Here is a 22,348-nt window from a genome sequence, read left to right as displayed (position 1 = left end):
CCTCGTCTGATGAAAATAATCAATTCGCCTGTGCCGCAGGCCCTTGGGCTCATCAAGTGGGCCAAAAATATCAAATGATGGGGCCAAGACTGACAAATCAGATTGGATTAGTTGACACTGTGTTCTCTCCAGGGCTGGGCATATTCGTTTGCCAGGGGCATTGCGATTCTGCAGGAAGTTTATACTGTGGGTGGATGTTCTCTGTCACTTTTTCGATATTTTAGTCCTCTGGGGAAAGAACCAAGCTTATTACAAAAATTCTTCCCCTGGAAGACCAAAGGTCTTCCAAAGGTCACCTAGTATTCATTTTTTTATATGAACAACCAGCTTCGGTTTAGTACGATAATTATTCATTTATAATTTTACATGAGGAATCAGTTCACTGGTTACTATTGCAATTACTATTCATTGATTCAGAAATATTTATTAAGCACCTATTTGGGCAAGAGACTGCGTGAGACCATTTACATAAAATAGCTTCCTTAATTTTTACAACTCTCAGAGGTGTTATTACCTCTATTGAAATAGAATAGGGTATGAATTGAAATCAAGGTATAATACCTCATTAATACCTCTTTCAACAATTAATATTGAAAGTGACTAAATAATTTAAGAACACTTAGGCCGGGCGCAGTGGCTCACACCTGTAATCCCAACACTTCGGGAGGCTGAGGCGGGTGGATCACGACATCAGGAGTTCGAGACCAGCCTGGCCAACATAGTGAAACCCCGTCTCTACTAAAAATACAAACTTAGCTGGGCATGGTGGCGGGTGCCTGTAGTCCCAGCTACTTGGGAGGCTGAGGCAGGAGAATCGCTTGGACCCAAGAGGCGGAGGTTGTGGTGAGCCAAGATCATACCACTGCACTCCAGCCTGGGCAACACAGTGAGACTCTGTCCCAAAAAAAAAAAAAAAAAACACTTAGAAAGACAATGAGATTAGAACCCAGAGCTGCATCATTATGGCTTCTCATGCACAGTATGCTGTAAAGGATACTACCTCTCATTTCACTAGCCATAAACTGTTTGCTCACAGCCTCTACCAGTCTGATGTGTGGCTAACAGTACATAATTGAGAGTCAGAGATTCCTGAGCTTATATGCCAGTTCTTCCACCGAGAAGCTGTGTGATAATACTAACTTGGAGTTACCTTTCATTGAGCAATTGCAATGCACCAGGCACTACACTAGACACTCATATGGATTATGACATCTAATCCTCATGACAGCAACATCACTGTTATTCCTGAGTTTTGTTTGTTTGTTTTTTGAGATGGAGTCTCACTCTGTCATCTAGGCTGGAGTGCAATGGCACGATCTCGGCTCATTGCAACCTCTCCCTCCTGGGTTCAAGCGCTTCTCCTGTCTCAGCCTCCCAAGAAGCTGGGGTTACAGGTGTCCGCCACCACGCCCAGCTAATTTTTTGTATTTTTAGAAAGGGAAACTAAGGCTTAGCGCAGTTAGGTATTTTGCCTAAGATATTCAACTAGTGAAGTTTAGATCCCAAATATAAACCTAAGTGTTCTGGCTCCAGACCCTGAACTCTTACCCATGAAGCTATGCTCAACAGCTTGGAGCAATGCACCTGACCGTTGCATCGTTCTGTTTGTTCACATGTCAAGTGAGAATAACAAACACTGCCTCTGAGTTTCTTGTGGTGGTTAAATGAAATAATATGAACTAGCATCAAACTGATTCAGAATTGGTCACTATCAATCAAGGGAAGGGACAGCTCACACTGGCATTGGTAGCTCAAAGAAAGCTCAAACAGAGGGGCCACACACGTTGAACTCGGGAGAATGGAGCTTTGTCAAGGCCTATTTATTTTTGTGAAGCGCAGCAGAAGGAGGCAGGGTATGAATGGGAAGAAATCACCAAGCCAGCCTTCAAAAATTGCCAAGAAAAACACAAAATGTGGGAGCTACTTCTTTAGGAGTACAAATTTAAGCCTTGGCATTAAAGTAATAACAAGGAGACTCTTTGAGCTACAGCGGTATACTCTACAATAATGAAGTGATACTTTTTGCTTCACACAGTGAAACAGATAAGTATATTCACAGTATACCTTATTAATACCATACGAGGGAAAATATAAGCTGCTTTTATCCTTGTTTATACCAAGAAAGGGTTTATGGTAGCCTTCCAAAATTCATAAAATTTATAAAATTAACATATAATTTATGCTATAATGTAAACTAATATAAAAGGTAAAGAATAAAAATTGTAAGGGGAAGGGATGTAAGACTCCTGGCAGGTTGATGTAAGAATAAATCCCAAAGGAAATAGCAAAAATAAAAGCAGAAAGCAATAAAATTGAAAATAGGAAAATAAAACAAAGCTGGTTCTTCAGAAGAAAAAAAATCAATAAAGTTGATAAACCTCAAGCAAAATTGACAAATTTAACAAAAGAAGACACAAATTATCAGTATCAGGGAAAAAAAAAAAAAGGATGTCACAACAGATTGTGCAGCCATTTAAAGGATAGGCAGGAAACACTATGAACAATTTTACTCTCATAAATGTGATAACTTGGAAGAAATGGACCAACTCCTCAAAACCACATACTACCAAAACTCAGCCATGATGAAACAGATAATCTGAATAGTCCTATAACTATTAAAGAAATTGAGATTGTGATTAAAAAGTCCCAGAAAAAAAAAATCCAGGCTCATTTTCTTTCATTGGAGAATTTTAGCAAACATCCAAAGAATTAGCACCAATATTATACAATGTCTACCAAAAAATAGAAGCAACACTTACCAATTCATTTTTATTAAGCCATTATTACCTTAATATTAAAACTAGAAAATAATAGCACAAGAGAAATAATAAATAAACCACCATAGACCAACATCTCCCAAAAGCCTAGAAACAAAAATCCTCAACAAAATTTTAGCAAATCGAATCCAACAATGCACAAAAATATATATACCATAACTAACTGGGATTCATTTGGGGTATGCAAAGCTAGCTGAGTACATAAAAATGAATCAACATAATCTACATATCGACAGATCAAAGAAGAAAAATCTTATGATCATATCAATTGATGCAGAGAAAGCATTCAACAAAATTCAATACCCATTCATAATAAAAGTTCTCAGTCAGGGCACGTTGGCTCGCGCCTGTAATCCCAGCACTTTGGGAGGGCCAAGGCAGGCAAATTGCTTGAGCCCATGAGTTCAAGACCAGCCTGGGCAACGTGGCAAAACCCGGTCTCTACAAAACACAAAAAAAAATTAGCCGCGTGTGGTGGCATGTATCTGTAGTTCCACCTACTTTGGAGGCTGAGATGGGAGGATCACTTGAGCCAGGGGAGGCTGAGACTGCAGTGAGCCATGATCACACCTCTGCACTCCAGCCTGGGTGACAGAGTGAGACCCTGTCTCAAAAAAACAAAAACAAACAATCAAAAAGAACCTCTCAGTATACTGAGAGGTTTTATATAGTTGGGAACCTTTTCAACCTCATAAGTAACATCTACAAAAAACCTACAGTTCGCTTCATACTTAATAGTGAAAGACTAAATGCTTTCCCTCTAAGATGAGGAACAAAGCAAGTTTGCCTGCTCTCATCAACTTTATTAATCTAGGACTGGACATTCTTGCCACTTCAATAAGGCAAGAAAATGAAAGTAAAAATCAAAGTAAAGATTGGAAAAGAAAAAATAAAACAGTCTCCATTTACAGATGCCATGACTGTTTATATAGAAAACCCTAACGATTCGATGACAAGCTTCTAGAACTAATAAGTGATTTTAGTAAAGTCACAGAATAGAAGATCAATTGCAGAATCCACAGAATTCAAGATCAATACAGAAAAAAATCTATTGCATTTCTATATACTGACAATGAACAAGTGAAAACCAAGTTCACAAATCAAATTCCACTGAAAATTTGCTCCAAAAAAAACTTAGGTATAAATTTTAACAAAATCTAATATAGAGGAATTGTATTATAAAAATGCTGATGAAAGAAATAAAATTTTTAAAGTTGAAGAAATATACCATGTTTGCAGATTGGAAGAACCAATGTAGCAAAAATGTCAATTTGCCCTAAATTGATCTATAGCTTAAACACAATTCCTACTAAAATCTCAGTAAGTTTCTCTGTGGACATAGATAAGCTTATTCTAAAACTTATATGAAAAGAGAAAGGCCTTTAGAATAGTCAACATAGTTCTGAAAGAGAACAGAGTGAGAGGAATCATGTTTCCCTGTTATGACTTACTCTACAGCTGTGGTAATCAAGACAATGTCATACTGGCAGAGGGAGAGACAAATAAATCAGTGGAACAGAATAAACAATGCAGAAATAACTTCAAACAAATATGCCCAATTGGTATTGACAAAGGAGCAGAAGCAATTCAATGGAGGAGGGATAGCCTTTTCAACAAATGGTGCTAGAATAATTGGTAACCCACTGGCCAAAAAAATAAAGCTCAACCTAAACTCATACCTTGAACAAAAATTAACTCAAAATGGACCATGGGCTTAAATGCAAAATGCAAAACTACAAAACTTCTAGACAGATCTAGGACTAGGCAAAGGGTTCTTAGACTTATTATCAAAAGCATGATCTGTAAAAGTAATAATTGATAAGTTGAACAAATTTTGCTCTGTGAAAGACCCTGCTAAAAGCATAAAAAGACAAATTACAAACTGGGAAAAATATTTTCATATCACATATATATCGGACAAAGTCCTCGTGTCCAGAATATACAAATAACTCTCAAAAGTAAACAATAAAAAGTATCTAATTAGACAATGGGCAAAAAATATGCACAGACATTTCACCAAAAATATATAGATGGAAAATAAACACCTAAAAACATATTCTACATTATTAGCCACTAGAGAAATTGTAAATTAAAACTACATATAGGCTGGGCACGGTGGCTCACGCCTATAATCCCAGCACTTTGGGAGGCCAAGGCAGGTGGATCATCTAAGATCAGGAGTTCGAGACCAGCAGACCAGCCTGGCCAATATGGTGAAACCCCGTCTCTACCAAAAAAAGAAAAAAAAAAAAAATTAGCTGGGCATGGTGGCAGGCGCCTATAATCCCAGCTACTGGGGAAGCTGAGGCAGGAGAATCACCTGAAACCAGGTGGCAGAGGTTGCAGTGAGCCGAGATCACACCATTGCACTGCAGCCTGGGCAACAAGAGCGAAACTCCGTCTCAAAAAAAAAAAAAAAAAAAAAAAAAAAAAAAAAACTACATATATATCACTACACATCAGAACAGCTAAAATGAAAAACACTGATAATACCAATTGCTGGCAGAGATCCAGAAAAACTAGATTATTCGGACATTATTGCTGAGAACATAAAATGGTACAATTACTCTGGCCAATAGTTCAGCAGTTCTTTCAAAACTAAAGATGGGCTTACCATATAACCCAGCAATTGCACTATTGGGCTTACACCCCAGAGAAATGAAGACCTATTCTCATGCAGGAACTTACGCATAAATGCTCATAACAGCTTTATTCATAATAGCCAAAAATGGAAAACTACCCATATCTCCTTCAAAGGCTAAGGTGTTGAACCAACTGTGGTATAACCATACCATGGATGGGTACTTAGCAATAAAATGGAACAAACTATCAATACATGCAATTATTTACATGAACCTCAATAAAATTACATGGAACAAAAAAAAATCTCAAAAAGAGATGCATGATTTTGTTTATATAACAATCATGAAATAACAAAATGGCAAAGGAGAACAGATTAGTGGTTGCCAGGGATTAAGGACGGAGATGGGGAGAAGAGGTGGGTTTGATTATAAGAGGGTAGCATAAAAGAGTCTTGTAATGTTGCTGTAGTGAAGTATCTTGATTATAATAGTACTTATGCAAGACTTACACAATGTGATAAACTTTATAGAGCTACACGTGCACACACACACACACACACAAATGAATACTTGCATAGCTGGCAAAATTAAGTTCTATGATTTGCACTACTGCCACATTCTTGATCTTGATAATGTATTATAGTTGTGTAAGATGTTAACTTGGGACGGGGGGGGAGTTTGGCATGGCCTGGGGAAAGGGATCTATGGGACTTCCTTGTACGTTTCTTTGCAACCTCCTGTTAATCTACAATTATTTCAAAATAAAAAGTTTTAAAAGTATATCCCATAAATTCCTATACAGGTAGTACAAGTAGGCCACATATTTGACTGTAAGCTCTTGAGAAACCAGTCAGAGAGGAAACAATAGTAATTACACAGTTCACAGGTCTACGAGAAAAAGAAATTGCTCAGAGAGACCAAAAAAAAAAGAAAAAAAAAGAGAAAAAGAAAACAATCTTGACAGCAAGTATGGGAAGACGGATCTTCCTCCTGCAGATTCTAATGAAAGGAACATTCTATCTTGAGTTTAGACTCTTGAGCTACAGTCCAGAACCCTGAAGAGTAGCCCTCAACTCTACTTTGTCCTTAAAAATTCTCCAGTGGAAAGTGTCTGTATACTGCTTCACGCAATGCAAGGACCAGTGGCTTTAACAAAGTCTTACAGCAGACAAGATCCCATTTAAGAACACATTCCAACGCTAGGGGGTGCACTTCCTGGTAGCAGATCACAGCTAAGATCAAAACCCATCACAAAGGGAGGCACTTTTGTAGACATGAACAAAAGCCTTACCAACTCACTTTTCCATTAGGATGCCCTCTCTTTGCCCTTGCCCTGTCTCTCTAACACCTCTATTGTGAGTTTCCTTGGAATTTCCATTCCTCTCATGCAGATGCCTTGGTAGGTGGTTGTACCTCCAGCTGGACAGGAAGTACCGTTCCCACCACACAGAGACAGATAAAAATAAAAATTAAAAAAAAAATAAAAACAAGAAGGAGACATCCTCACAGAGAGGATGTCATTTACACGACATCCTTCACTAGGACTTGAGCTGACTTAGGGATTTGGGCCAAAACCTCAGCTAATAAAAAAGTGTTCCTTTACCTCATTCTTCCTTCTGTTTATATGGGACAGAATTTAAGTGTCAGGATGTGGGTCCTCACCAAATACCATCTTTCCATCTCAACCCAAGTTTTATAGTAGTGGCTTTCACAGGGATTTGCCTGTTTGCTCCAATCTACAGGGAAAAGGCAAGGAAGTCCACATCCAGGGGCCTTTCTGGCCTTACATAGAGCCCCATCTGCCAAATATATGTGATATTCACTTCCTACTCAACCAATAACTTAAGACACTGAGTTCAAAACTACCCATTCAACGTAACTGACTGATAAGATGATTATTTCAGGTCTCAGAACAGTGAGCAAATGGCTTCCCCCTTAAAGGGCTCTTCTAAAGTCAAGGCATTGCTCACCAGTCCAAAAATAAACCCCCAGGAGGAACCTGAAAGCACAAGGATTTGGATTCAGATGATGATCTTGTCAACTTACGTGGAACTGGTCTGAGGTTGTTCAAATGCTTCTTTTGGAATTTTAAGGCCAGGGTTTCGCTTCTTGCCTATGGGGAAAGACAAAAGGAAAAAGTTAAGGACTAAATCATAGCAAGATAGCAGAGAAAGAGACTGCGGCAAAGGAAAGAGCTGACCTGCACAGGCAGCTCTCATGTCTCCATTCAAAGCGCCACTTCCTACCCAGGAAGTCTGTGAGTGTTAAGAACCCAAGCACCAGGTAGGACAGAGCTTCTCAAATACAGACTGTGGTCATGAATGAGGTTTTTCATTAGTCCAGGGGGCAAACATCAGGATGAGAATGCCAACTCTTTTCCTAGGAAGATCTGCCCTTTCTCCCCACTGAGAATTTGTCATTGCAACTTTTTTTTTTTTTTTTTTTTTTTTGAGACAGAGTCTCACTCTGTCACCCAGGCTGGAGTACAGTGGCACAATCTCAGCTCACTGCAACTTCTGCCTCCTGGATTCAAGCGATTCTCCTACCTCAGCCTCCTGAGGAGCTGGGATTACAGGCATGCACCACCATGCCCGGCTAATTTTTAAATTTTTAGTAGAGACGGGGGTTTCTCCCTGTTGGCCAGGCTGGTCTCGAACTCCTGACCTCAGGTGATCCACTGACCTTGGTCTCCCAAAGTGCTGGGATTACAGGCATGAGCCACCATGCCTGGCCTTGTTTTTTGTTTTTGTTTTTTTTTCTTTTACACTATAATGGTGATGGCAGACACTTGGTTATAGCTTTTTTTTTTCTTTTTAGTGTTAGTAAAGGGTGGTCACCCTTATCTTAGTAACCCACTATTTTCTAAATCGATCTGTTAACTACTACAAAGTTAGCAATGGAAGTAAAATAAAAAATGCTTTTCCACTGTTCTGCCCTCCCCTTTTCCCAACCACCTGCTGTAATTTGAAAAACTTAAGAGAGGGATAGAGTAATACTTATTTACATTTTCCCTGTTCCAGAAAGGATTAAGATAACAGATGAGCTTATGCAAGGAGGTTATAACTTCTTCTTGGGCCAAATGGAAAGGTAACTTGATGTTGATCATACCTGGGCTGAAATTACAAGAGAATTTGGCTCGAATACTTTTGTTGATGAGTAAAAAAGAACAGACTGAGAAATGCCAGCTCAGGAAGCAGATCAGAGCAAACAAGGGCCTGGGGTTTTCCTCATCCATGGAGATCCTGTGTCTCTTTGCACTTGGCAGGGGAAACTAAGGGAGAGCTGCATAGAATGGCTGGAAAGAATGCTACCTTCTGCCCAGGCACGGTGGCTCACGCCTGTAGTCCCAGCACTTTGGGAGGCCGAGACGGGCGAATCACGAGGTCAGGAGATGGAGACCATCCTGGCCAACACGGTGAAATCCCGTCTCTACTAAAAATACAATAAATTAGCCGGGCATGGTGGCAGGCACCTGTAGTCCCAGCTACAGGGGAGGCTGAGGCAGGAGAATGGCGTGAACCTGGGAGGCGGAGCTTGCAGTGAGCTGAGATCACACCACTGCACTCCAGCCTGGGCGACAGTGCAAGACTCTGTCTCAAAAAAAAAAGAAAAAAAAAGAATCCTACCTCCTTTCCCACCTCTTCTCTACATTGCAGATGAGCACTCAGAGATAACACAAGCCCTGGATATGGCCCTGGATAGATCCTGAAGCTGCAAAGAAACTTAAGAAATCAACTAAAATAACCTCCTTGCAGAAAAATAACATCCAAAGACTTCAGTGACTTGCTCCACATCACAGAGGTCAGCAATGACCCAGTCAGAATCAGAATCCAGGTCTCCTGACACCCAGGTGGGAGTTCTTTCTACTATCCTGCAATAGAAGACGTTTAGAGATGACTGGAGAGGGGGCAGGTGAGACGTACACGGGATTTTGAGTTTTAAAATACCCAGCTGACATCTGGTTCTTCCACGCACCACGCAATTTCTAGAATCGCTTTTCGTCTGACTCTCAGTTTTCTCAATTGTAAAATGAGGAAGTAACAACCATACTCACCTCACTGGACTGATATGAGAATCAAAGCAGATAACATATATGAAAAATCATTAAGATACCTTAAGTAGCTGTTAATTAGATTCATTTAGGGAAACAATCAGTACTGTCTCATTTTTTTAAAAGTCATTTAAAAAATTAATGAAGAGAACTGGCCACATCATTAGAGCCCACTATAATGTATAATGAAATTTTTCAATTCCTTCAGAATCCAAAATCAGATCAATTCTGCCAAGTTGTATATAGCCAGGAAAAAATATGCTTCGCAGTAATCAGCCTAGAGAAAGCCTTTTAGGACCATCTTCAGAATAAGAGGCTTTCTCAATTCTCTCCTCATTTGGGTTTACTTATGTATTTTATAAGGTTCAAAACTCACCATTCACTTTCCTGCTCTTGGAACTCAAACAGCTGTTAAGGATGTTACTAAATTAGTCAGTTATTGACATCGCATAGAGCTTTCCTATGTACCAGGAACTATGCTAGGTGCTGGACCCAGTTATGAGAATCCAAATAGATATATGGCCTAATTCCAACAATTCCCATCCATGCACCTCAGCCAAACAGACAGGGAATGTTACTTTCGATGAGATTCTTCAGTGAGGAATGAATGACGGATTCAACTTGTTTAGATAACTATACAGATAACTACATACAAATTCCAGTGCAGGTGACAGATAATTCAGGTAATCCCAAAAGGCGACCCTACAGTTCTCTCAACGAAAACAAAAACTGAAGTAACATATATTTTGCCTATGAAAACTGGTCTCCAGTTGTCATTTAAGCAAACCAAAAGCAGAAGTTACTCTTAAATTCCTATATCTTTCTCTTCTTTACCTCTAACTCAGTTCTTACAAGATAGATGTAAAGAGAAATAGCTATTTATTGAGAAAACCCCTTTGGAAAACCTTAATATAGCAAGTAATTAGTAGCAATTCTTAACAGCAATTAATTATTACACCATAACTTAAATCACCAAAACATCTATACAAAGAAACAGTAAAAAAGAGAGAAAGTTTTTAGCACAGAGACCAAAGGAATAAAAGACCAAAATAATAGTAAAGTCTTCCAAGTGGGAGGAGAAGGCCTTTGATTCTCTCTCCAGATCACTGTTACACCCAGCCACCCCCACAGCCCCCCACATCAACATCATTCTTACCCTGAATTTACTGCCTCCTAGTTGAAATTGCCAGCCTCCTGTCTCCAGACTCTAAACCCTTGACTATGTATATAAGTTGGACATCTGCATATCTTAAACCTAATATTTCCAAGTATATCAGCTCCTCAGAACAACAAGAAAAAAAAATAGATCCAGGAGACACAAAACCTAGTTGAATTACAGTGTTAGAAAATACTCCGCCTTCACGTTTACATCAAATAAAATACAAATCACAAGCACACACAGCAACACTCTGCAGTTCACTTACTTGCCCATCTCTGACAGAGCAGCACAGTAAGAGACCAGCAGAGGCGACTCTGGTGAGGTTTTCGAGGCTGCAAGGAAGACCAGCAGAGGAAAACCTAACAGAAGTCATTCTTCGCTTAGCTCCAAAGACCACACTTCGGCAAGGAGAAACAGGACTGAACAGGCTCCACCCCCTCCTCAAGTTCGGATTGCAGCAAACCTCTGCAAGCTCATTGTTCCGAGGAAATTGCAGCGTCAGGAAGGGAGAAGGGAAGTGGGTCTATGTGGACACCCAGGCGTGACATTAATCATTAACCAGACTTGGAGGAATAAATCTATAAATCTGGACAGTACCATGTTCTGCAGCTTTTCTATAAATGCCTCTTTGATTTCTTAAAAGAAAGAAAAACAATGTGTGGTCAGTTTCCAGCTGTGTTTACTTCACAGCAATCTGTTCCCCCAGGAAGGCAGCCAACACCTGACGCTAACATTGAACACTGTTTAAAAAAAAAAAAAAAAAAAAAAAAAAAAACATGGGAGGGAGCACTATGAATAATAAAGCTAAGTGGCCAACTATGTTCAACAGTCTTTGCCTTTGATATTCTAAAGCAAAGCAGAAAAAATGTCAGAAAAAAAAAGGCTTTCTATGATGTCATATGCTAGAAACAAGCCTTCTCGGAAACAGAGAATTCTGTAGATTTCTGCAGATCGCAACAAGCCTCGACTGCTTATTGGCACAGTCTGCAAAGGGTAAGCCTCGTCGGCCTGATTGGGCATATGCAGCACTATATTGCATCAGACCCTGTTACACGCATGACTGTGTTCTCTGAAAATAGTGTAGTCCCACCACACACATATATTTGCAAAATTCATCTGAAACCAAAGCAAAGCTGGGTCATTTTATAATCCTGGCCTGGAGCAAAGTGGCACTGGAAAAAAAAATTTTAAAAGCCTTGCCAATAGTTAGAAAATATTTACCAGGCCACAGAAATGTTTGCTAGCTTTGACTGCACCGAAAATGATGGGGTACACGAGAGGTCTTGCACACACTCTGAGAGGGTAAGCACAAAGCACTCCTCTGATGTTCCTCATTACATAAAACAGAAGATTATGTTCCACTGCCAACCCAAACAGCATGAGAAGCCCACGCGGTCAACAGAAGGTGGCATCGTGAAGATATGCTGATGCCTAAATATTTGTTAGCGTGGCCGAGGGGTGGGGGGCACAACTATGAGAGTTTATGATTATTGACACAGCTTCACAAAAGGATGGCAGTGTTTCCAGTGCCAAATTTATTTTAAAAATCTGTTTCCCAATATGAATGGGATTTCCAGCCAAGTAACTGGCAATCTAGAGGCCTTGGCTGCCCTCTCCTTACTACTTGCATCTAGGCTTACGTTCCAAGGGTAGTTGGCAATAAAACCAGCAGTGAAGTATCATTCAGTGTTATTAAATTGCAATCAACATATGCAAAGCAACGAACGAAGCAGGGCAGGGGAAGAGGCGTGCAGGAAGAAAGCTGGCTTTGCAACAGCAATGTAAAAGTGAACAGGGACCCTGCCATCCTCCAATCTTCCAAAACCACTGGCTCTTATATACCACTGAGATTCCAAACACTGAGGACAAATCTCTCTGGAATTACAGAAAGTTTAGAGAAGAAAAGCTGAAAACCTCTTTTTTTTTTTTTCTTTTTTTTTTGAGATGGAATCTTGCTCTGTCACCCAGCCTGGAGTACAGTGGCACAATGTCAGCTCACTGCAACCTCCGCCTCCCGGGTTTGTGTGATTCTCCTGCCTCAGCCTCCTGAGTAGCTGGGATTACAGGTGCCCGCCATCACGCCCAACTAATTGTTGTATTTTTAGTACAGATGGGGTTTCACCATGTTGGTCAGGCTGGTCTTCAACTCCTGACCTCGTGATCCACCTGCCTCAGCCTCCCAAAGTGCTGGGATTATAGGCGTGAGCCACCATGCCCGGCCTTTTTTTTTTTTTTTTTTTTTTGAGACAGAGTCTCACTTTGTCACCCGGGCTGGAGTGCAGTGGTCCTATCTAGGCTCACCGAAACCTCTGCTTCCCATGTTCAAGCAATTCTCATGGCCCTCAGCCTCCCGAGTAGCTGCAACTGGGAATACAGGCACGTGCCACCCCACCCGCCTAATTTTTGTATTTTTAGTAGAGATGGGGTTTTGCCATGTTGACCAGGCTAATCTCAAACTTCTGACCTCAGGTTATCCGCCCGCCTTAGCCTCCCAAAGTGCTGTTACTGGGATTACAGGTGTGAGCCACTGTGCCCAGCTGAAAAGCTCATTTTAAAACCTGCAGTCAGTTTGATTTCAGAGTCAGAATGAATCTCCTAAGAGCCTACCTTTGCTCATACTGTTCCTTCTACCTGGAGGGCTCTAGCTGTCTTGCAGACAAGAACTCAACCTTCCAAATTCAAAACCTCCCTCATAGAACCTTCCCAGAGCTTCCTGAACACAATCTAAGGATTACTATCCACACATTCCTGCTTTCACATTCTGGCACCTTACACTCGGCCTGCAACACAATATGGGCTCAAAGCAGCTTCCCTGAAACTTTGATATTTTAGTTGAAAAATGTCCACTGTCTCTACAATAGATCTCCACGACCATCTTCCACTCATTTCCCGCAAACCTTTTCTCACAATCTAGAATTATTTTATTTTTGTATTTATTTATTTACTTCTGCATTTATTTATTACTTGTTTATCTACCTTTCTCCACTAGAATATAAGTTCCATGATGGCCAATGATTTTGCCCAGCACCTGCACATCATAAATATTTGTTGACTGAATGTTTGTTATTCTTTTCTCAACTGTTTTGAACATTTGTACAGAGCTCTTCAAAAAACAAACAAACAAAATGAACAACCAAGAATGGAATGGAAATTGCACAAACCTCTGCATCAATAAGAATCATTTCAAATCCCAGCTGTCCCACTTAGTGACGTAATGTTGAGAAAGTTTCTTATCTTAAACTGAGTTTCCACACCTGCAAACTGGAGATGATGTACAATCTCCGCAGGTCATTAAGAGACTCGATTGACACAGTTCTGTGTGAAGAAGCCTAGCAGGGTGTAGCATAATATAGGTGCTCAATAAATACTTTCTTTTGTCCCTTCCATGTTTACGCTTACATTTTTAAAATATGAGCTAAGCAGAATGTTCCCTGGATGGCATCTTATTTCTTCAAATTCCGTGCTCCATTCTCCCTCTTTCGTGTTATTTACGCTAGAATTACATTTTTCAAACATCTCATCAATCTTGAATCTACCTCTCTTTGTGCCCACTGACTATGGGAACTTCTCCAGGTCTATAGACTCAGGATTTCTGGGACTGAGTGTAGTGAGTGCTTATAATTTTACATTGCCTCAGTATCCATTTTTAAACCTAAGTTAAACTATCTCATCTCAGAAGCAGGGCTCAGTCACTCTTGACACGGTGTCTAATACCACACTCCACCAGAGTGGCTCCAAACCAGTGGCCAGACATGAAACTCAGAGACATCTCTCCTGCCTAGCAAGCTGGCCTGCCTACTTTCCTGCCACTCCCTTTAAACAGACCATGCAGACATTTGCCCACAAACGTTAAGGTGACCACCTCTCAGTCACGCTGTGACCTCCTAGAACTAGTGCCTGCTTGCTTTAAACCCAACAATTAAAGCTGCCTGTAGGAAACTGGATAATGCCCTGTACCCAATAAAGACATTGGCTCACTGGTCCCTTCTCTCTCTCTCTGCGCGCGCACGTGTGTGTGTGTGTGTGTGTGTGTGGCTTCCAGGTGTGTGTGTGTGGCTTCCAGGCGTGCTGGGTGCCATACAGAGTCTCTAAGTGCTAAAAAGTCTTAAAATCTCACATTGTAGTTGTGTCACTGAAGCCACACTTGCAATCCTATCCCTATGGGTGAAACTGCCCCAAAAGAACCCATGCAGGTGGGTCCCCTGCTGATGCCCTTTTGTCCAGGTCTCTCAGCTACTGGGGACAGTAGTTACCAGCTAAGTTGATAGAGTGAGGCTTCAGGATCCATATATTTTTTTAAGTTTCACAAGTGTCTGAGAAATCAGCCACAGTTAAGTAGCCCTTGTCTACCATATGTCTATGTAAAGTTGTTTTGTGTTTGTTTGTTTGTTTGTTTGTCTTGTTTTACCATTTCTCACTTTATGTTGCCAGCGTCACTTTCCTCCCAGGCTCTTGTCACATACCCCACAACCCGCCAGTTCTTTCTGATTAGTAAGAATTAAATTCCAAGCTAGCTCCTCACTGTGTTATCTCTATCTTTGAGCTGAAATTGTCAATCATTCCCCAGCGTACACATTGCAAGGGTCAAAACTTATTAAGATGCAATTCTGCCATCGAAGCATCAGGAGATATGAAAACCCAACTCCATAATAACAGCGGGTATGTGTGATGTGCAATACAAGCATTGCACCCTGAAAGCAGGAGAGAAGAAGCAAGACAAGCAACACTGAGAAATGGTCTCACATACGAAGTGGTATTTGAAGTGGCCCTTTGATTTTGGTAGGATTTAAGGGTACCTGAGGGTTTGTTATACTGTATGTCTTCTTTATATATTTAAATATTTCCAAAATCAAAGTTTAAAAAGACCATGGGTGGGATTTTGACAATCAAGACTTGGAGAGACAATAAGGGGATTCTAAGTAAAATGAGGATGAAATATCTTTGTAAGGAGAAGCACTGTGGTATATTCAAAGAATTCTGAGTTTTCTACTCTGGACAAACTGAAAAGTGGTGGAGAGAGAAACCCGGAGGAGGAAGTTGGAGTCAGAGATCAAAATACTGTAACAAATATATTTTAAATTTCAGATGTAAAAAGAGAAGTCATGTATGTTTTTCAGTAGAGGAACATCATGCCACATCCATGCTTCAGAAAAAAAAAAAAAGATGTAACAAGATGAACTGATCTAATAATATCAGGATGTTTTGAAACTGTGCTACACACACACTCATGCATAAACCCACATACTCTCATGCCTTGATGTTTTATGCCTCCAGGTCTTTGCTCTTATTTTCCTCAGAACGTTGTTATTACCTGTTTTCCCCAGTCAACTGTGACACTCAGCTCAAGTATGTTTTTCTCCAGGAAGTCTTCCATGAAAGTCCCCAATACAATAAATACCTTTCCTCTGTGTTGCTACAGTACCCCGAACCTTCCTATGCCGATTAAGTGAACCCATCTGTTCATCCATGTCTTCCACTAAAAATGCAAGCCCTTTGAAGTCAGGGCCCATGTCTTCTTACCTATGTACAGAGTTTAAGCACTAGACCCAAAAATAAGAGGTAGAGACCACAGTAATCTGGCTCACAAATAAGCTGCTTGAATTTTGCAGAGGCAAAATCTATAGGCTCTGGTCACTTACTGCATAAGAGGAACAAAGGAACAGAAGCGTAGTAGTAGTACTGGAAGTAGTAATAGTAATAGTAGAAGTATTGCTACTAGTAATAGTAGTGGTAGTAAAAATGATGCTCGTCATCTGGCTTTTCCACCCCCAAATGAAGTTAAGTGAAAGAGGAAAGCCAGGTCAGTGGGGGTGGCCAGTGGGGAAAGGGCAGATCATGAGTTCCAATTCAGATGTATTAAGTATAAGATGCTGCAGGGACGGGACGCATGGCAGAATTCAAGCAGGCAAATGGAGCTTAAGAGAGGGACAGGAGGAAATGAGTAGATCTGGGAATGACAAACAGAGAGGTAGAAAGTTGCCTGAGACAGACAGGGAAACAAGAAGAATGAAAGAAGGTGGCCAGGTGCGGTGCCTTATGCCTGTAATCCCAGCACTTTGGGAGGCCAACGTGGGCGGATCACTTTGGGTCAGGAGTTCGAGACCAGCCTGGCCAACATGGTGAAACCCCATCTCTACTAAAAATACAAAAAATTAGCCGGGCGTGGGGCACACGCCTGTAATCCCAGCTACTCCAGAGGCTGAGGCGGGAGAATCGCTGGAACCCCATCTCTACTAAAAGTACAAAAAAATTAGCCGGGTGTGGGGCGCACGCTTGTAATCCCAGCTACTCTGGAGGCTGAGGCGGGAGAATCGCTGGAACCCGGGAGGCAGAGGTTGCATTGAGTCGAGATCGCACCACTGCACTCCAGCCTGGGAGACAGAGCAAGACTCCCTCTCAAAAAAAAAAAAAAAAAAAGAAGGGAAGGCAGCCAGCCAAGCTAAGAACATTTTGAAGAATCAGTGAAGGACACAAAGAATTACGTTCCTGTCAAAGGAGAATGAGCCAGCCTGTCCATCCGCTAATTGGGAAATGGCCCCATTTTAAGAGAATAAAAGTGCTCAAATGGGTTTTATTACAGCTTCATGTGATTATAGCTAAAAAACAAAACAAAAAAAATCCTAGTAGACCTTTTATGTCATGTTAACAATTTTGGTGTTGACTAAGATGTTCTTAAAAGAACCTAAAAGCAAATCACAGCCAATGCCCTGAGTTATGTTCTAGGCCCAGGGAGAAGGCAGGAGGCAGGCAGTAGGGAACTCCTACTGTCTCGGTTCATCTCCTTCCTCATTTATGGGCTGCTTCACTCATTAGCATTGATCGCAAGGAAATGTAGTCATAAGGGTGTTAAAAACATCACTTTAAAATAAAAATATGGCAACGGGTTGCAAAGAAGTTTAGTGGCGTGCTCGAGCTTTTCAAAATACACACTGGGTTTTGGTTAGGTTTTAAAAAATAAGTATTTTTTTTTTTAGAGATAATACTGAAATGTTTACGAGTGAAATGATATTATTCTAGAATTTGCTTCAAAAAAAAAAGGCAGAGTTGGGGATGGAGATGCAGATAAAATAGGATTGGCCATGAGCTGGTCATTGTCAAAGCTGAGTGCTAGATACCTGGCAGTTATAATACAGTCCACTTTTGAATATGTTTGAAATTTACCAAAATAGCCAGGCGCAGTAGCTCAAGCCTGTAATTCCAGCACTTTGGGAGGCTGAGGCGAGTGGATCACCTGAGGTCTGGAGTTTGAGACCAGCCTGGCCAACATGGTGAAACCCTGTCTCTGTTAAAAATACAACAATTAGCTGGGCGTGTTGGTGGGCACCTGTAGTCCCAGCTACTTGGGAGGCTGAGGCAGGAGAATCACTTGAACCTGGAAGGTGGAGGCAGTGAGCCGAAGTCTCGCCACTGCACTCCAGCTCGGGCGACAAGAGCGAAACTCCAGCTCAAAAAAAAAAAAAAAGAAAAGAAAAAAGAAAACGAAATTTACCAATATATAAAGATGTTCTTAAATAGTAACAGAATCACAGAAAATTCTGTTTTAATAGTTAAAAGAGTGGCATAGTGAATAAGAGGGGTGAATTTGTTGTTGTTTTTTTTTTATGTGGAAGTAATGGATTCTTTTTTTCCTCTGGTCCAAGACCACAATTTTGGGTTTTTGTTTTGTTTTGCTTTTTGGTTTTTGGTTTTTTTTCTAGACAGAGTTTCGCTCTTGTTGCCCAGGCTGGAGTGCAATGGCGTGATCTCGGCTCACCGCAACCTCCACCTCCCAGGTTCAAGCGATGCTCCTATCTCAGCCTCCCGAGTAGCTGGGATTACAGAAGTGCGCCACCATGCCTGGCTAATTTTGTATTTTTAGTAGAAACAGGGTTTCGCCATGTTGGCCAGGCTGGTCTCGAATTCCTGACCTCAGGTGATCCACCCGCCCCAGCCTCCCAAAGTGCTGGGATTACAGGCATGAGCCACCACGCCCGGCCCACAATTTTAATAGCACTCTGATCACCTCCCTTTTAACCAAAGGAAACTCCAAGATAGTAACTTTAATTCAACCAGCTGCTTGAAGACTAAGGGGTAATAAAGAAACAAAGGAAAGTTCTTCATCTGCAACTCCTCCCCTAGAATGCTATCAGTACAGGGTCTATTCTGCCTCTCACCCAGCTCCATCTGATTTCTTTGGAGCTGAATTCTATCCCGATGCCACTGGCCCTTGTTGGGGTACACCTTACAAAGAGGCCTCTGGAATACATGTCCCTGAGGATGTTTTGCATTATCTTACATAATGTTCTCTTTATAAAGACTCAGGGGAAAAAAAAATATGTATCAGTAACAGAAAGAATTGGCTTCTCCTGCATAATTGATCAATTCCTGCCTAGAGCAAATGAGAATGATGTTTCCTTCCTTGGGTTAATGGCTAAAAAGCTTAGAGCTAAACTAGGAATTATATTCATATTCATTTCGGAGTCACTGTTTTTTTGCACGTCTACTTCGTTTCTGTCTTATCTATTCTTTTAATAACATTTTATTATAGGACATTTTAAATGCAGGCATACACTGCATAATGATGTTTAGGTCAACTGTCACCTGGTGACATGGTAGCTGTCATAATGTCATAGTGCAATTCATTACACACATTTGTAGTGCTACTGGTGTAAACAAACCTACTGCACTACCAGTCATATAAAAGTACAGCACACACAATTATGTATAATACATAATATTTGATAATGATCATGACTATGTTACCGATTTATATATTTACTATATTATACTTTGTATTGTTATTTTAGAGTGTACTCCTTCTACTTATTTTTTTTTAAGTTAACTGTAAAACAGCCTCAGGCAGTGTCTTCAGCAGGTATTCCAGGAGAAGGCATTGTTATCCTAGGAGATGACAGCTCCATGCCTGTTATTAGCCCTGAAGACCTGGGACAGAATGTGGAGGTGGAAGACAGTGATATTGATGATTCTGACCCTGTGTAGGCCAAGGCTGATAGGTGTATTTGTGTCTTGATTTTTTAAAAAGTTTAAAAGTAAAAATTAAAATAATTTTAATCTAGAAAAAGCTTAGAGAATAACGATATAAAAAAATATTTTTGCATAGCTATACATTTGTGTTTTAAGCTAAGTGTTATTACAAAAGAGCCAGAAGTTTTTAAAAAATTACAAAGTTTAGAAAGTTAAAAAGTTACAATAAGCTAAGGTTCATTTATTGCTGAAGAAAGAAAAACATATTTATAAACTCAGTGTAGCCTATACAGTGTTTATAATGTCTACAGTCATGTACTGTAATGTGAGGCCTTCACATTCACCCACCACTCCTTCATTGACTCACCCAGAGCAACTTCCAGTCCTGGAAGCTCCATTCATGGTAAGTGCCCTACACAGGTGAACCACTGTTTATATTTTATACCATATTTTACTATACCTTTTCTATGTTGACATACACAAATATTGGCCATGTGGTTACAAGAGCCTACAGTTTTCAGCACAGTCACACGCTGTCCCGGTTTGTATCCTGGGAGCAATAGGCCATATCATATAGCCCAGGTGTGTAGTAGGCTATGCCACTGAGGTTTATGTAAGCACATTCGATGATGTTCACACAACGACAAAATCACCTAACAATGTTTCTCAGAACTTATCCCCGTCATTAAGCAACAAATCACTGCATAGGAGAAAATAAACAAAGTAGTTATAATCAACCCCTATATATTCATTTCCCCAGCTTCAACAATATTGACTCATGGACACTTTGTTTAGTCTGTATCCCAACCTCTTTCCCAGACATCAAATTATTTCATCCATATACTCTTTACCAAATATCCCTAAAAGAAACTGACTATTGAAAAAATAGTAACCGTAGTAGCACTATCACACTTAAATAATTTCTTAATATCTGCTCAGTGTTCAAAATTCTAATTGTCTCACAAAAATCTCAAATACTTTTAAATTACTATATGTTTGAATCAAGATCAAAATTAGGAGCATGCCTTATAAGCAGTTAAGTTTCTTAGTTCCCTTTTAATCCAGGGGCTCTCCCTTCATTTTGTTTTTTTCTTTCTTTTTTTTTTTTTAAAGACAGAGTCTCACTTTGTCACCCAGGCTGGAGTGCAGTGGCACGACCTTGGCTCACAGCAACCTCTGCCTCCTGGGTACAAGCGATTTTCATGCCCCAGCCTCCCAAGTAGCTGAGATTACAGGCATGTGCCACCATGCCCAGCTAATTTTTGTATTTTTAGTAGAGATGAGGTTTTACCGTGTTGGCCAGGCTGGTCACAAACTCTCGGCCTCAGGTGATCTGCCCGCCTTGGCCTCCCAACGTGCTGGGATTACAGGCGTGAGACACTGCACCTGACCTCCCTCCGTTTCTTTTTGCCTCTCCCTTTCCTCTCCTCCTGCAACTTCATGCAATTATTTTGTTGAAGAAATGCAGGCCATGTGTCCTGTAGTTTTTTCCACTGGATTCTGCTGCTCTTATCCCTTATTATTGACTCACACATCCCTCTGTTGGTTAGAAATTGATCAGATTCAACTTGATCAGATTGTTTGGCAAGACTACTTTGCAGGTGGCCTCACTTACTTTTAATTTACGCTAAATTGCTTAATTTTATGCAACCTAGCAAGCTAACTTAAACTCTTAATGAAAAAAGGAAAAATGAATAAATATAAATAATCCCTCAGCAAATTAACATTTTCATCTCTGTCAATTTGGTAGGTACAAGGGTACAAGGGGTGTCTCATTGTTTTGAATCACATTTTTAAAATATTTAATGAAGCTGAGTATACATATATATATATTTTTTTTATTCTTTTTTCTTGAGATGGAGTCTCACTCTGTCCCCCAGGCTGGACTGCAATGCACGATCTCAGCTCATTGCAACCTCTGCCTCCCGGGTTCAAGAAATTCTCCTTTCTCAGCCTCCCAAGTAGCTGGGACTATAGACGTACACCACCATGCCCAGCTTATTTTTGTATTTTTAGTAGAGACGGGGTTTCGCCATGTTGGCCAGGCTGATGTCAAACTCCTGACCTCAGGTGATCTGCCTGCCTCAGCCTCCCGAAGTGCTGGGATTACAGGCGTGAGACACCACGCCCAGCTGCAGCTGAGTATTTTTTATATATCCACTGTCATCTGTATTCATTTTTCTGTGAACTCCCTGTTCAAGTCATCTGCTCATTTTTATAACAGGTTATTATTATTGTTTTCTTTGTAAAAGAAGGCATTGCCCCTTTTGTAGTTAGTGTTGCAACACACACACACAAACACATACACTGTTTTTTTTCCTTTTTGGTTATATAAAATTTTAAATTTTTACATTCTTTTATGTTCTCTGCATTTTCATAAGGTAAAAACATTCTTTCCGCTTCCCCAATGGCTAGATAGTTCTTCCAATATCACCTATTAATCTGTCTACTTGTTTCCAAATGAATTGTACACAACTTTTTAATATTTAAGCCTCTTATTCTTTTGTAAAAGTTCATTGGCTGACGTGTCCAAAACATATATGAAATATTCATGTAGACATCTTCGTTTGATCCTCACTTTAAGAGAATTCTTTCTTGCTTTTCACAATTTAAAAAAAATGATGCTGGCTTTGGATTCAGCTGAATAGACCAACTGAATGATTTTTCTCATGTTGAGGAGGTATATCACTCTTTTCATTTTACTGAGTGGGCTAGGCTGAGGATGGTTCCCAAGTTCATGCCCATATCCTAATCCATGCAACCTATGAATGTTATCATGATAATTTTTTGCAGATGTGATTAAATTAAGGCTTTT

At 40.3% G+C, this 22,348-nt stretch overlaps 1 protein-coding gene across 3 annotated transcripts in view; it reads right to left on the bottom strand.

Moving 5' to 3' along the window:
* The window catches only part of MAP2K6 (mitogen-activated protein kinase kinase 6), a 140,482-nt gene that overhangs the window by 40,657 nt on the left and 77,477 nt on the right, over nucleotides 1-22,348 (bottom strand). The window contains exons 1-2 of one of the 3 annotated variants that reach the window (XM_009433157.5): nucleotides 10,835-11,225; nucleotides 7,406-7,472 (exon numbers count right to left, since the gene is read on the bottom strand). Coding sequence is in view for 1 of the 3 variants with exons in the window: in XM_523699.9 (XP_523699.2) it covers nucleotides 7,406-7,472 (67 nt within the window). In the remaining 2 variants the exon portion in view is untranslated. Of the gene's footprint in view, nucleotides 1-7,405; nucleotides 7,473-10,566; nucleotides 11,226-22,348 lie in introns of those variants that run through there. The other 2 variants (XM_063799916.1, XM_523699.9) reach the window with 2 other exon arrangements.

This window comes from Pan troglodytes, chromosome 19, assembly GCF_028858775.2.
Source record: "Pan troglodytes isolate AG18354 chromosome 19, NHGRI_mPanTro3-v2.0_pri, whole genome shotgun sequence".
NCBI lineage: Eukaryota > Metazoa > Chordata > Mammalia > Primates > Hominidae > Pan > Pan troglodytes.
Note: the sequence above shows the minus strand (reverse complement) of the source record. Positions and strands in the feature narration are given on the sequence as shown.